At 37.4% G+C, this 16,577-nt stretch overlaps 1 protein-coding gene across 3 annotated transcripts in view; it reads left to right on the top strand.

Moving 5' to 3' along the window:
• MINDY3 (MINDY lysine 48 deubiquitinase 3) overlaps positions 1-16,577 on the top strand; it is a 397,126-nt gene that overhangs the window by 301,685 nt on the left and 78,864 nt on the right. The window contains exons 1-2 of one of the 3 annotated variants that reach the window (XM_039877469.1): positions 962-1,114; positions 6,455-6,557. In XM_039877469.1, coding sequence (XP_039733403.1) covers positions 977-1,114; positions 6,455-6,557 — 241 coding nt within the window. In that variant the 5' untranslated portion in view covers positions 962-976. Of the gene's footprint in view, positions 1-961; positions 1,115-6,454; positions 6,558-14,322; positions 14,648-16,577 lie in introns of those variants that run through there. The other 2 variants (XM_039877468.1, XM_039877470.1) reach the window with 2 other exon arrangements.

Here is a 16,577-nt window from a genome sequence, read left to right as displayed (position 1 = left end):
TTGAATAGTACTAAGAAATGATATATTATTTTCTAATACAGTATTAGAAAATGGATTTTCTACAATTTAAGTATGTTTTGTCTTATTCCAGGAATCATTCCCAGAGTCAGTTGGTATCCACAAAGCTGGCCAGGCAAATTTCTGTGAAATAAGGCCCCTGCACAGTTGTACGGGTTTGAAAAGTTTACCTCTCCTTGCCGTAAAAAAAAATAAAATAATTGGATAATTTTTCTCAACGTATATAAAGATTTTTAAATCTTCATTTAAATATCAGCCAAGATATTGAATATATAGGAGAATTTGAGAGAATTGACAGACACCTTCTGGAACATTGGATAATTAACAAACAGTCTTCAAGAATAAAATTCAGTTCATTCAATCTATGAACAGGGTTCAAATTCACAAACATTTATTACAAACTAGAACACCTGTCTGTCTTTTGGCTGGGTATCTGCTATCTGGCAAATAGCTTCTACTCTTGCTACCAAGCACTAAGGGAGACGAGTGCTTTTCTTGGTGGTAAATGCCTAATCTTACATTTCGCATGAAGTATAGACTATTGAAAATAAAAATATAACTCCCACTCTGAACCACACTCTACCATTCTAACACCCACTCCCTGAATATGGATAGAATCCTTGTTGCATCAGCAAACATTTTAACAATGTCTTCTTATCACTTAATTCTGTAACTATTGATAATTATTCGTATTTTGAAAGAACCTCTACCAGGGCACTGTTAGCTTAAGCCTTTATTCAACAATTCCCGGCAGGAGAAGGCTTCCAAGAGATGCGTGCCACCCCTTAGGGAAGGAGGGTGGGCTGTTTTATGAGTCTCTAGTAGGAGAGCATCCCAGTCACGTAGTGCAGCTAGGGCCGGAAGTAGAGGAATCTCCTTGCGGGCTGATAGTCATTGTATGGGCAACTCGATTTTATCAAGAGGAACACTTCGTGGGCAAGTGAAATGGAAAGAGAAGATGAAGAGGGACAACTGTCTGGGACAAAGACATGCAAATGCCACAGTGGGGGAAAAACTCGAATCTGGAATCCTTTACATTTCGCAAAACAAAGTAAGAAAATTGGCTTTTAACAACATACAACAGCAAAACTCCACAGTAAGTAGACAGCTTCTAGCTCAGTATATTTTATCATTTCTAATAGTGGATTTTGTTAAACTCTAATCAACTCCAGCTAAATAGAGGATATTAATTTTTGTCAACATTTTGCAAAATGATGGAGTTACTTCTTGGCAGAAATCAATTTCATATAATGGTTACACTAGGTCTTTGTGATTTGAAATAATAGTAGCCTTGGTGACATGATTTTTGTAGGTACTTCTGTTTTGGTTGCCATGTAAACTACAAAATTAACTTCTAGGAGTTTTATAGACTTCATGTAAGCTACGGAATTAACTTTCATGCATTTGTGTATCTGCTAGTTCATTTTTTAAATAAATATTTATTAACCCACTATTATAGGTAAGGTATTTTGTTAAAATATTTTACAAAATGAAGTCTTTGGGAGGCTTTGATCCACTTAGAATAAATTAGAGATAAAATTGAAACATGTTAGCAATGTTACTGAGAATTCTTGGTACCAGATAAGCATCTCTATGTTTGCTTTCCATATCATAGATTTTAATTTATTTTCCAACTAATGGATTTTTAATCATTTCAAAAATCTAGAAAAACAGATAAAATACATTTTAAGATTATCCAGAATCTCACGTTCTGGTGATAAATAGTATTGAGTTCATTTTATAGCTTTCAGTCTTTTCCCCATACTTAAGATGTTGGCTCAGAAGGATGCTGTGTCTGTCACCAGAGTCCCTTGGTATTTACAGTGCAGAAGGCATAGGAAATGGAAACAGATAAAAAGGAAGCGAGACTGTAGTCCCACAAGCCTATTCTCACCTTTGTTCCTTGTACTTTTGGTGCCATATCTAAGACCTCATTGCCAAGACCTCTCTTTTTTCTGCTAAGAATTTTGTAGAGTCAGGTCTTACATGTACGTCTTCAATTCAGTTTGAGTTGGGTTTTGTGGATGGTGTAAGATAAGGGTCCAGTTTTGATCTTTTACATGTAGATATCCAGTTTCCCCAACACTGTTGTTGAGACTGTTCTTTCCCCATTGTGTTTTCTTGGCACCCTTGTGAAAAATCACTTGACCATTGATCTATATGTGTTTTTATTCTGATACCATTCTGTTTTAATTACTATAGCTTTGTAACACATTTTGAAATCAGGAAGTGTGATGCCTCCATCTTTGTTCTCTCTCAGGGTTGCTTTGGCTATTTCAGGTCTTGTGGAATTCCATATGAATTTTAGAATCGTTTTTTCGGTTTCTGTAGAAAAAAAAAAAGGGAATTTGATTTTGAAAGGGATCGCATGAATCTGTAGCTCTCTTTGGGTGCTGTGAACACTTTAACAGTAGTGGTCTTCCAATCCATGAACATGGAGTGTTCATTGGAGTGTTCTTTCCATTGTTAACCAGTCACAGAAGGACAAATACTAAATGATTCCATTTATATGAGATATCTAAAATTGTGAAACTCAGAAATGGAGAGTAGAATGGTGGTGGCCAGGGGCTGGGGAAAGGGGATATGAAGCTATCGAGGTTCAATGGGTTCGAAGTTTCAGTGATAAAAGATGAGTGAGCTCTAGAGATCTGCTGTACAGCTTTGTGCTGTGGTTAGCAGTATTGTATTGTGCACTTAAAATTTTGTTAAGAGGGCAGATCTCATGTTAAGTGTCATTTTTTTTAAAAGAACACACTTCAACGTTTTACATAGGAAAGGGCATTGAAAGAATAAAATAGATATGGGATATGAAAATAAAGGTGAAAAGAAAATGTAATAAGAGAGTTTGGGTAATATGGAAAGAGGGATGATAACGCAGTGATTATCAGCTGTGGGGTATGTGTGTATTTGAGGGAGAAGGGGGAGGGGGGCAGAGAGAGAGAATGGCAACAGAAGAAACTTTAAGAAATGTGTGCCAAGTATGCAACTATAAAGAATTAAATTGCTTTTCAAATTCTTGGAGGATGTCACACTGCTGTTTATTCGAATGAAGAAAACCAATAGGTGATTCAGCTTCATACAAATAATATTTACGTATTTTCATATTATATCTGTGGGATTTCTGCCTAGCTATATTCATTCCCCTTTTCCCAGTGATAATATCAACTCCCCAAACCTAGGATCTCCTGGCAGCCACATTTGTCTGACACAAGTCTAGTCCTCTAGCTATACTTAATTAATGTTATATGTTCATATATTCTCAGCCCCAAGTCTTTCCATGAATTTAGAATTGGAATTTACAAAATTTCAGGTAGTTCCCAGATATAGCTGGACTGTAATATATAAAGATGGGAGTCCCAGGATAGACATAATTCATCACATGGATCACGGAATAAAGCATACAGGAGAGAAAGATGAGCGATAACGAATGCTGGGAAATTTTTAATATGCCGTTTTCTAAGAAGTTTGTCCAAAGAAGTAGTCTTGAAATCCTTGAGACATCTTTTTTATTTTTGTTATAAATTCCTTTTGCTTTGGCTAGATCAAGTTGGCTTCTTCCCTTTGCAGTCAAACACATGCACACACATGCGCATGCACACATACACACATTCAGTAACCTGCTATTTCTCATTTTGTAATCAAAAATATTTTTCACATTAATAAATATAGCTTTACCACATCTACATAAATTACTGCATAGTTTTGTATTAATAAATGCCCCATAATTTATTTAAACAGTCCCTATTTTTATACAACATTTGCTCTCAAAAAACAATCCTCACACATATATCTTTGAATACTTATTTGATCATTTTCTCAGGATAGGTTTATAGTAGCATGCATGCTGAGTCAAAGAGTAGGTACTTCTTTTAAGACTCTTGAGACACGTTGACAAATTGTCCAAAATATATATAAAATTCATGAAAAATTCTATAAAGATTTAAAATTGTCAGTAAGAGGGGAAACAAGTATCTTGTTTAAGTATAAATGGGGTCAAGTATATGGTGATGGAAATTTGACTTTGGGTGATGAGCACACAATGCAATATACAGATGATGTATAATTGAATTGTATGCTTGAAACCTATATAATTTTATTAACCAATGTCACCCCAATACATTTAATTAAAAAAAAATTTTGTAAATAAGGGTAGTTTTTTGATCCCTAGAGTAGTAGAATATTTACTTACATATTGGTAATTTTATTTCTTCCTTTGTTATTTTTATATGTGTGTATTCTTAACTCATTTTATAAGGTTATATGGTTTTTCTTCACTGATTTGTAAAATATTTGTAATATAAAAATATTAGATCTTTGCTTTAGCATGTGTGTTACACATATATTTCCCTGTGTTATTTAATGTTTAATTTTTTGTATGGTAGATTTATGGCCATTTTCTTTTATATTTTTCTGAATTTATTATATTGCAATCTTTATATTCTATGTTTCTTTTGGAATTATGCTTACAAATTCTTCTGCATTCCAAGGTTATATAACCATTAGTTGGTTCTCTTAGTTTTTTTCAGAGAAATAATCATATGATCATCTCTGTGCTATTACATTAAACTTTCTTTGTTGTTTCTTTTTCCCCTTTTCTTCCTTCCTTCCTGCTTGTCTGCCTACCTGGCTCCTTTTTTCTTTGTCTAATTACATTGCATTGACTAGAATTTCCAGAACAATAGTAATAAAGTTAAGATAGATAGTAGGCATCATGTGTCTTGTTCCAGACTCCAGTGGAAAAGCATCTGGTGTTTTTCTGTTGAGTAAGATGTTTAGCAATTGGAAACTGGGTGGGTGCAATTATAATGAATAGTAAGGTTGGAGAGGCAGTTAAGTGGGCCTGATCCATAGAGGGTTATGGAGATGGGTTAGAAGAACATAGCACACCTAGGAGTAAAATGGGTGGGCAGCCAACATGCTATTACTCAGTCTGTACGATCAAAAGAAAGTGTGGAATTTGAAGGCAGTTGCCCCAATTAAAAAAAAAAAATGCAAGAGACTCTGAATAGCCAAAGAAGCCTTGAGAAAGATCAAAATGGGAGGTATCACAGTCCCCAATTTCAAACTGTACTACAGAGCTACAGCAATCCGAACACGGTACTGGCATAAAAACAGACACATAGATCAATGGGACAGAATAGAAAACCCAGATATAAATCCTTACTTACATGGTCAATTAATCTGTGACAAAGGAGGCAACAATATACAATGGGGTAAAGATGGGCTCTTCAATAAATGTTGGGAAAAATGGAAAGATACATGCAAAAACATGAAATTGGAACACTTTCTTACACCACATATAAAAATAAATTCAAAATGGATTAAAAACTTAAATGTTAGACCTGAAACCATAAAACTGCTAGAAGAAAACAAAGGTAGTAAACTCTTTAACATCACTCTTAGCAATATTTTTTTGGATATGTCTTTTGGTCAAAGGCAACAAAAGAGAAAATAAAGGAAAGGAAAGCAAAGGAAACCATCAGCAAAGTGGAAAAAATGAATGGGAGAAATTCTCAAATGGTACTTCCAGTAAGGGGTTATCCAAACTATATAAGGAACTGATACATGCTAACACCAAAAAACACCAAACAATTCTGTTTAAAAATGGCAGAGGACCCGAACAGACATTTATCCCAAGAGGGCATACTGATGGCCAACAGACATTAAAAGATGCTCAACATCACCAATCATCAGGGAAATGCAAATCAAAACCACGACGGGGTAGCACTTCACAACTGTCAGAATGACTGCCATAAAAAAAATCAACAAATAAAAAGTATTGGTGAGGATGTGCAGAAAAGGGAACCCTCGTACACTGTTGTTAAGGTTGTAAATTGGTGCAGCCACTTGTGGAAAACAATATGGAGATTCTTCAAAACATTAGAAATAAAGTTCCCACATGACCTAGCAGTACCGCTTCTGTGTATTTATCTGAATAAATACGATTTAATAAAAATGACATCTGTGCTATTCTGTACACTGCCTTTGTCCTCTAAAGTTAGTCTAGGATCCAATACTTTTCTTTCAATGCAATTTTTGAAAATTTATCATAATCGTGAAGTGGGGATTGTTACAGAATTGTATGATAAGAATCAATGAGAATAAATTTGAAAATGAATTTGAACCATAGACATATGCTAATAAATGAGAATTACATATTAAAACTTATAGTAAAAATGATTAAAGACTATCTCTTAGTTTATGAATAAAATGAAACAAAAAGTGTCCAGAGTGTCGATGATGTTATATAGCCCCTGACTTGGGTTTCCGCTCCCAAATCAATTATATTTTGTCTGAACTGAACTGAATTTTATATCTGTTGATCTGCTCATCTAATTGATGCAAAGGATTTTAAATGTTTGTTTCATTTATTGATATTTGCGATTTTTACTATGGCTAAGAAACTGTATCATTTTCAGTTTTTTCTTTCCCACAGATCATCCATGTCAACCACATAGGACTAATAAGCTTAGAAGAGCTGGCTGTTCCAGAAATCACTGAGGAGAATCACCAGCAGCCTCTAAGAAATCTCTCTGTGGGTGAGTTCCAACTTCCTGTTACCGGCTTCTGCGAACATGCTGCGACTCTGACAGCCACCCTTGAGGAAACAGCTTAGCCAGTTTACATAGTGAATCAAAGGCAGAACCAGGAAAGCAGTGGAGCTTGGTGTTATCCTCTATCTATTCCCCATATGCCGGTGCATGTGGAGTTACACATTCTAAGCCGACCCTGCACGATTTGCTGCAGCATGAAAAGGTTCTCCACAGTGGCGTAATTTCTGAGAATACTGAACTACAAACAAATCTCTTTACAGAACTGTGACCAATGCAATAGCACCTGTCAAGGAAAACAAACAAATAGGCATTGAATATTGTCTTGCTTTTCTCAGTATTAAAAACAACAACAACAACAACAACAACAACAGTATTTTTACAAATATAAAGGATTGGTATTTTGAAAATTATGAAATTAAAATGAGAACTTGTGATGATCTAAAATATTAAAGCACATATTTATCCTGTAGATATCAGAATATATAGCTACCTATTTTATATTGCATTTTTGGTCATTCATAGCTTTGTAAACAAAATAGCATACATACGTCCTGCAGTTTCTAGAAGTACGATATCCCATAAGAAGAATCCAGCCAATTTTGTTCTGCAACATAATTTTAACAATATAATTTTTTTAACAAAGGAAACCCTAAAATGAAAGTTATTTATGGCGCAAAAGCAATGACAGAAGCCTCTAGAAAAGGTGACAGGCTTATAGATACGTCTACTCCAAATGATCTTCTTTTACAAAATCTGAACTATAATACAATGGCACCACCTGTTGATGGAATGGCAGAATTGAAATCCTAAAATTACAAACAAAATATTAACTATTCATTGGAATTATAAATCAAGATATAGAATGTAGTTCATTGATCATTGATTACATGACATCAGCGAGATGGTTAGATGGTATTAATTTGCTTATGTCAATTGCTTCTTCAAGTTTCTGGCATTTCATGGAATAGCACAGCATTTCTTTAAAGATTAATCATTGCTCAAACATAAGAAAATATATATAATTAAGATTAGCTTTTCTTATATGTATTTAAAAGTAAATTTTAGAAGAAACATATTGTAAGATTGATTTTCTTTGTATGACACATAGTCCCATTGCGTTGAGTATTAGTGGTCTGCAGAACACAGTGTGGGGACTCTAAACTCCTTTTTCTGAAAATATGCTGGATTGGATAATATCCAGTAAATATTTTGAAATAACTTTCATAAGATGGAAAACATACTCTCAGGTGCAAACTTCTACTTACAAGAAAGTAAGAGAGATTCTCATAGACTAAACCTGAAAAAGAATCCCAAAAGTAGAGCGATAAGCCAGTGAATATCCGTACACTGTCCTGGAGGAAAGCGTATGTGTGCCGGGGGTAGGGGTTGCTGTCACGCTTCCTGGGTTTTAAGGCATTGAATCAAAAGACAGTGACTTGAACTTGTGTGATGTCAGTGGTTGAAACAGACTTTCTAATAGCTATACCTTTAGGAAACATACAGAATAAAGAAAAGCACACCCACCAGCTCAGGAAAATGACAAAGAAGCTTGCCTGTCTCAACATGGTATCTAGATAGATCAATAAAAACTCAGGTTTGCGAATTTATATATATTATTATATATTATTGACATATAATATTATGTTTCAGGTGTACAACATAGTGATTAGAAATATTCTATTAGTTTCGGGTGTACAACATAGTGATTAGAAATTTATCTAACTTATGAAGTGATTACCCCGATAAGTCTAGTACCCATCTGACACCATGTATAGTTATTACAATATTTTTGACTATTTTCCTTGTGCTGTACTTTACATCCCCATGACTATTTTATAACTACTGATATGTACTTCTTAATCCCTTCCCCTTTTTCACCCATCCTCCTAACCCTTCTCCCATTTGGCAACCATCAATTTGTTCTCTGTATCTATGAATTTCTTTCTGTTTTGTTTATTCAATTTGTTTTTAGGTTCCACATATAGGTGAAATCATATGGTATTTGTCTTTGACTAATTTCACTTAGCAAAATACCCTCTAGGTCCGTCCATGTTGCAGAAAAGTGGCAAGATTTCATTCTTTTTATGGCTGACTGATTGTATATATGTATCACCTGTTCTTTTATCCAGTCATCTGTATAGATTGTATGTGCTCCCGTTATATAGTTAGGCCTTGATTTCTGGGTGGGGTTGACCCTCCGGCTGACTAGTTGTGATGGCTTACCACGAATACAGTAGACGAGCTGTCATGCGGGCGAACTGACCCCATGGTTAGGGAGTCACTTTAGCTGAGTGCTGGTGCCAGCCAAGTTCACCCTTCGGGTGTGTTGTATGTCAGGCTGGTTGGGTGGTGCTCTGGTGTGGTCTGAAGCTGGTCACCGGGTGTATTGGGTCTGAGACCTCTAGGGAGGTGTATCATGCTAGCCAAGGTCATCACCATGTATCATGCTTGGGACTTCTCGGTTGGAGCTACAAAGTGTTCTGCAGTTGGTTGCTGCTTACACTGGGCTTGGAGCCTCCTGGGAGAAGCTAGCTGCAAACCAAGGCCAGCCTCCACTTGTGACTGTCTGGAACCCTTTGGTGGGCACTAGAACGTAAGCTGAGGCCAGCCATCACATGTGCTGGGCTTGTGGACCTTTGAAACGTTTGGGGAAAGTCCACAGTGCAAGCCAATGCAGGCTGCTTGTGTGGATGAGCTACGAAGAGGCTCCAGCTGGGTAGGCAAGTTGAGTGGGGCAGGGTCTCACGGATTCCTGAGGGCAAGTATACGGTCTTAGCCAGGTTAATGTAGAGCCCAGATTTGATGCCCACATACGGATTAGAGGAGAGTTCAGCAAAAGAGCAAAGGTGCCTGCCAGTGCTTCCATCCCTGGAGAGAGTTTCCCCAATCCCTGCCCCTTCAACCCTCGCCCTGTAGTCAGTCAATTTAGTTCCTGCCATATGTCCCTGGTGCTTTTCAAGCTGCTTCCCCTATGCTGGAGTGTAGAGTGAGTATATTTGTGAGCCCCATAAGACTTTCAGTGCTTGGGTCTCTGGCAGCCCTTTGTCTCTCTGGGACACAATCCCCGCTGGTGTTCACAGCAGTGATGCCCCAAGTTGGGGAGCCGGAGATGGGAGCTCTCACTCCTCAGGGGGAAACTGTGCAGCTGAGATATCCCTCCTGATTCTTATTCATCATGTCGTAGGTGTGAGCACTGCCCACTCTGTGTCTCTGCCCCTCCTACCAGCCTCTATGTGGCTTCTTCTTTATATGCTGAGTTATAGCAATTTTGTTCAGCTAATCTTGAGGCAGTTCTCAATGATGGTTCTATAATTTAGTTGTAATTTTGATGTGGTCATTGGAGGCTGCAAGTACAAGGCCAATGTGCCTTCAGGGTTGGTTAATGGTGAGACCTCTCTTTCTGCCTTATAGATAGCTACCTTCCTATTGTGTCCTCAAATGGCCTTTTCTTGTTTGCACATGAAGTGAGAGAACTGTGGTATCTCTTCCTTTTCTTAAAAGGACACCAGTTCTCTTGAATTAGGGCCCCATATTTATAGCCTCATTTAACCTTAGTTACCTCTTTAAAGGCCCTGTCTCCAAATATAGTCACATTGGCAGTTAGGGCTTCAACATAGAGGTTTAAAGGGGAAACAATTCATTGTATGGCATCCTCTTTAACTCTACATTCCTGATTCATCTCTGCCTAGTGACACAAATGCCAGGCTCCTGCCACAGTAGTATTTCATGCTAAAAGGCACATCCTCTCTTTCTTCTCTAGTCACAATTCTGTCTAGTTCAAAGTTCTCTGAAGCTCTCTCCATTTCAAATTCAGAAGTAACCCATCCTTCATCTTTGCTCCTATAGTACTTTGTTCAAACCATTACTACAGCTAATGTAAGAAGTGTTTTACAATGTGCATATTTCTTTTACAGTTTTGCTGTTAAATCCCATAATCATTATATGATGTAATTATTATCAATATGCTTATTTTAGGGATGTGACACTTGAGCCTCAAAGAGGTTGTTTATTCTATAGAAATTGGGAACATTAAGAAATGTGCTTTTCTTTGGATTATGGTATCATTCACTGATTATGAAACATTGAAAGAGGAGCAGATTTTATGGAAAAAGATGTTTAATGTGCCTGTGACATATCCAAATGTACATATATTACATACCTGTTTAATATAGCCAGTCTTGGACCAATAAAACAGGGCTTCATCACCCATGGGCCATGGACAGGTATTGGGTCCGTGGCCTGTTAGAAACTGGGCCGCACAGCTGGAGGTGAGCGGCAGGCGAGTAAGCTAAGCTTCATCTATATTTGCAGCCGCTCCCCAGCGCTAGCATCACCGCCTCAGCTGCACCTCAGACCATCAGGCATTAGATTCTTATAGGAGCACTGGTAGCTGGTGCCAAAAAGGTTGGGGACCACTGAATATACAAGTTGTGACTTGATCTTCTCATTTCGTAATATTAGCACAAGTAAGTGATAAGTGTCAAATAACTTCTTATTTTATGTGTTAATAATAATACTAAATTGTTTGCTTACTCTAATATACTTACTCAATATTCTTCTTCTCACTCTTTTCATATATTTTAACTTCTAAACAGCCAAGTTTTAGTATCAGAAGTGGACAAGATCTGAAGTGAATGAGATCTCAAGAGAGTATATAAATTTAGTTCTCTTCATTAATAGATGAAGAAAGCTCAATAAAGCTAATTAAGTAACTCATCCACAGTCACAGTACCCAAATAAGAAGTAACATTCACATCTTCTAATTCTAAGCAAAATTTATTCCATTATGCCAGTGATTCCCAAACATTATTTTGCAGAACATAAACTATGTGAGAAGCTCCGGGAATGGAATAATTCAAATGCATCTTTTAACTCTGTATATAAACCCCTCTCTTGGAGAGTTGCAATGAACAACTTGTTTAACTTTAACCCAGCATTTAGTGGTAGAACACCTTTCCCACCATACAAATATGATTCAGGCACTTTGAACAATTCTTTTTAACTACCACAAAGGTTGCTGAAGTTGGAAATAAACTATAATGCCAGTAGGAAATGCTTTGGGAACTGATGCACTGTCCCATACTTGAGTATGACAGTGGCGGGATTTAAAGGCACTTGATATGCTTAGTAGGAAAATTATCCTGCCGAAATGAGGTTAAGATGATGCAAACACAAGTTGTGTTTATTTGATAGATTTATGCTCTTTTTGGAAGACATAGGGCATATAAATGGAATAGTTTTATTAGTAAATGAGTATGGGATTATTTTTAGTAACCTGCCTAGAACATATTCATTTTACTGTAGGGTGGATTTTTGAAAGATTTGATTTCTCTTTAATAAGTGGTGGTACAAATACACAAAATTAGGAGTTGAAGACTTCCAATTGGAGAATTGTTCTTTTACAGTAGTTGGTAGGAATCAGGTAATGAAGCTGTTGTGCTTTTATTTGTCAGGGAACTTTTTGGAAAAACAGGCAAATAATTAAACATGGTTAGAGTTTGATAGAGGAATTCTCTTGCTGTGAAGTAGTAAAGATGACTATAGAGAATTAATCATGATGGAAATTTCAGCTCAGTTTTATGGAAGTGCCCTGATTTCAAAGACAGAGAAGTATCACTAATAAAACATGAACAGGAAGTCTCTGATTTTTTAGGACTGTCTTTTAGGACTAAGAATCATTCATGCAATCTGTGTACATCTTAATGATAGACATCAGTTTAATCAAAACTATAGATGGTCTTAAGGGGAAAAGAGTGCTAAAATACGATGCAATAGAAATACTTCAAAGAAAATTTACATAATATTAAGTCATTATAACAGAGGAAGGCATATTGTCCTCTACCAGATATAGATTCAACAAACTCGACTGCTATTGATATTTATTATTTTTATATATAATTACTGAATGATAAAATTTTAAATATTGATTTGCATTTCTACTGTAAGCAATTTACAATTTAAATGTTATAACTAATGAATGATTAAATAACAACTTTACATTAATCAAATATTCCTTGTTAAAAAGGCATGGCTAATTAAAAAATTTAAAACATTGCCAATAAAGACTACAGCGTGAAGGTGGAAAGGACATCCACATCACTAGCCACCTAAGATTTTGCCAGCTTCACCATAGCTGGACACTAAAAGAAATCACAGATCAAGAAATATTCCATTTTTAAAAATACAGTTTGAAAGGACAGCTTTTGCTCCATATCTATAGTTAAATCTATAACAAGTATCTGTATATTAATGAAAAGAAAGCAAATATGGTATTATATATACTATACCATTAATAGTTCCATATATTAATGGAAAGAAAAAATGTGGCAAACCTCTAAATTCAGAGGTTTGCCATTTATAGGCTCTGTGAACATAGAACCTTCTGTATCTCTCAGGTAGGGAAATAATTATGCAAATTTTAAGTCACCATAATAATATTAGATATTTAACTGAACTAATCAATACTATATCCCCTGATCCCTAACTTGCTGTAAGAGTGAATTCTTAAGGCAAGTTTCTTTCCTTCAGCTAATATTTTTGAAATCCAGCAATGTTTAAGACTCCATATTAGGTACTATGAATAAGACAGGTCCTTGGCTTCCATAAATTTATATCTCAGGAGAAAAGTAAATGATTGTTTGTAAATTCAAGGATGACAGTAATCGTCATAAGAAATTTACAGATAAGGTAGGTACTATGAAATTTCAGAAGCTAAAATTGTTACTTTTGATTTTAATGACTGGAGAAAGCATTATTGCAAAGTGGCATTTATGCTATGTCTTGAAAAAATGAGTAAGATTTGGTTTGCAAAATAGGATAAAGGGTATTCCAAAGGGAATAAAAATCAAGAAGGCTGCTATGGATATAATTTAGACACCTTGAACAATTCCTATTATTACAGCAAAGGTTGCTGAAGTCAGAATTAAAGTGCAAATTAGCAAAACCCTCTTATTTGTTACCCAACAGAATTCTGTTTTAAATTCAAACGGCAGCGAATATTAAGGTTTCATCTTTTTAAGCGGTGCAAATAGAAGTTTTCACAAACTAAATTTAACTGAATGCTTGTCAATGATTAAAACCTGTACTTTAGTTCAGGTGTTGCCCATACAACTTCTCAAAATGTCGGAGAGATCCGGACTGCTCTTGGAGCCCCACACCAGCTCCACCTCTCAGTGGAGATCAAATGCCCTCCTATTTGCGAACAGGCTGCTTTGAATCTGTTTTCCTATAAATAGCTTTGTGATTCTGCATTACACCTGGTGGACATTTCTAAAGCCCGTTACGCCACCCTCTTTGGTTATGTTTTTAAGGGTTGATTCAACTTTATATGCTTTATCGAGGCCCAGAGGCTGACAGCCTCCAATTTATTGGGGGCTCTCTACACAGACAGGCTTGCTTCCTCACTGAGACTCAACCATCGTCTTATAGCCGTAGTTTAGCCAAATTAATATTAGAAATTTTAAGGAATAAGCTATGCTCTAGGGCTTGGGCCTCAGAGCCTCCAGCTAAGACCAGAGCAGTGCGCAGAGGGAGGCTGTGTCCCAGGATGTCAGAAACACGCCAACGTCCACGAGATGTGGCGCACCTTCTAACGCAGAAGCTACCACTGCGACCGAAGGGCCCCGGCCTGAGCTCAGGGCCATCAGGGACCTCCACCCCGGTCCACAGCTCTTCCTGCACCCCCCCCACTTCCGCTTCCGGGGAGGTGACTCCCCGGCCGTCCGGGTGTGGGGGCGGTAGCGAAAGAGGAGCCGGAAGTGGCTGGGGCACTTCCGGTACGGGAAACTCATAGCTGCCGATCCGACCGGGTTTGACAGGCGGGGTCCCTGCATGTACATCTCTCTCCTCTCCCCTTCCTCGCGTCAAACCTTCCAAGTCCTTGGCCGCTGCCTTCCCGCAGCTCCTGTCTCCGGAGCCGCCCCTTCCCCATGTTCCGGGGCAGGAGTCCTGACAGCAAAGACCCTCTCGCCGCTACCCCATCATGTCCGAACTGACTAAAGAGCTGGTGGAGCTGGTGTGGGGCACGAAGAGCAGTCCCGGTCTCTCCGACACCATCTTCTGCCGCTGGACGCAAGGTACCCTGGCCGGGCTCTCACTTCCAGCGCCGCTTCCCTTGCCCCGGGAGCGTCTGGCCGTGACGCCCCTCGCGCCAGCCAGCACCCTCGCGTGCCCCGCACTCTGTCTCAGTTCCCGTGCCCGGCTCAGGAACTGGACTTTCTGGAAACTCCGCGCCTGCCCTGGGGGTGGGAGAGGGCGAGTAGGAGAGTGGTTTCAGCTGTCCTCTAGAGACCCGAAGCTCCTTTGCCCCTCCCTGGGCTGCCCTTCGGCCGGCGAGGAAGAGGGTAGCCGGGCTGCATTGTGTGACACTGAAGGTGTGCCCTCTGCCGTGGGGTCAGTTTCTCAAGAAGTTGCGTGGGCGTCTTGATTCTATCCCCGAACAAGGCTTTGCTCTTGGTGTTTGGTCTAATTTGGAGGGAGGGAAGTCCACAGGAAAGACAAAGTGGCTAATTCCGGAAAGCACTTTTGTTGTTTTAATTATGCGGTTAGCCATGGTATGTGGTGCGTAAATAAATACATTGTTTCCTACAAAGTGTTCTTTCAACCCAACGTATCCCCGGTTTTGAAATGGTTTCGTATCTGTTACAGTTAAAAGAAATACGGTCGTAGGGACTCGCTGTGCCTAGTTACCCAGACACGATTTTGAGTTATACAAGTTTTATTGATAATACGAATAATAATGAAATAAAAATTACCATATATTGAATTAGTGCACTGTGACAGGCTCTGTGCTGGGAACTTTATGCTAGAAATGATCCCTAATTCTTAAGTTTTAATATTAAAACACCACAAACACATTACTTAAGGTGACAAGAAAGACTGGTGAAGTTAAGTGGTTAAGTGCTTATTCTTTGGAGTCAGTAATGTATTGTTAATATATGTGTAAAAAAAAAAAAGGCCAATAAATAATAGCTATTTATTACTATTATTAAAACATTTATTTATAGAATACTTGTTTTCTAAGGATTGAGGGTAATTTTAGCATAGTAAATCTAAGTCCCTTCTTCATGATGTGTATTTTGTAACAGAAATTCATGGTGTAAATAAGCCCTTCCTCCCTCCTAAGTATGTATCCTTTAAGGTCTGGTAAACTTAGAATCGTAATGTATTACAGTCAGGTTATTTAGTTCATCATTCTTGTTTTGCATGTGAGAAAAACGAGCCACGAAGGAAAGCTAAATGACCAGGCCAAAGTCGCACAAATTGATAGAAGTGGGAGTAAATTGTGTGTAATTGGTTTGGCTCTTTTTGTACATTTAATTATGTCACTTAACTAATATTTTCTGAAATCTTAGACACCCACATTTGCAGAGTTTATTTTAAAACTTACTTTCGATTTATTTATCTTAATAGTAAACAGCCGTAAAACACACAAGACTGTGAAGGATTAAGAACTTTACTTCCCGTGTAGTCAATATTAATTAAGCATTTACAATGTAGAATAAGGTAATACCCTGCCTCCTTTATATTTATACTGTGATGCAGATTCAAGAATTCAGAGAGGCAGATCTAGCTGTGCTCTAGATCAGGCTTTGGAATAGGCATATGTAAGTCCTAGGTTTAGATTACTTAACTTATTTAAGCTTCAGTTTCCTTCTCTGTAAATGCAGATAATAGTAGTGTCAATCATATAGGAATGTTGTGAGGATTAAAGACATGTAAATACACTTAGGCACTTAGCACAATATCTGTCATGTAGTAAACATTCCGAAGATGTTAGCTTAATTTAAAAAGTGTTTAATTATAGGCTAAGCCCAAGATCCCTCTCTGGCAGTACCCCGACAATTATAAGAAATTATTATTATTTATTTGATGGATAATCATTTAAAATAGATATTATACTGATATTATAATTTCTGCCATCTTTAGTCATGCAGAAGTTTCTGAACAGGATTCATTCAGTCAATAGCATTTCAAAAGAAAAGATTTTTTTTTTTTTTTTTTTTT

Source organism: Pteropus medius, unplaced genomic scaffold (assembly GCF_902729225.1).
Source record: "Pteropus medius unplaced genomic scaffold, Ma_sr-lr_union100, whole genome shotgun sequence".
Lineage (NCBI taxonomy): Eukaryota > Metazoa > Chordata > Mammalia > Chiroptera > Pteropodidae > Pteropus > Pteropus medius.
Note: the sequence above shows the minus strand (reverse complement) of the source record. Positions and strands in the feature narration are given on the sequence as shown.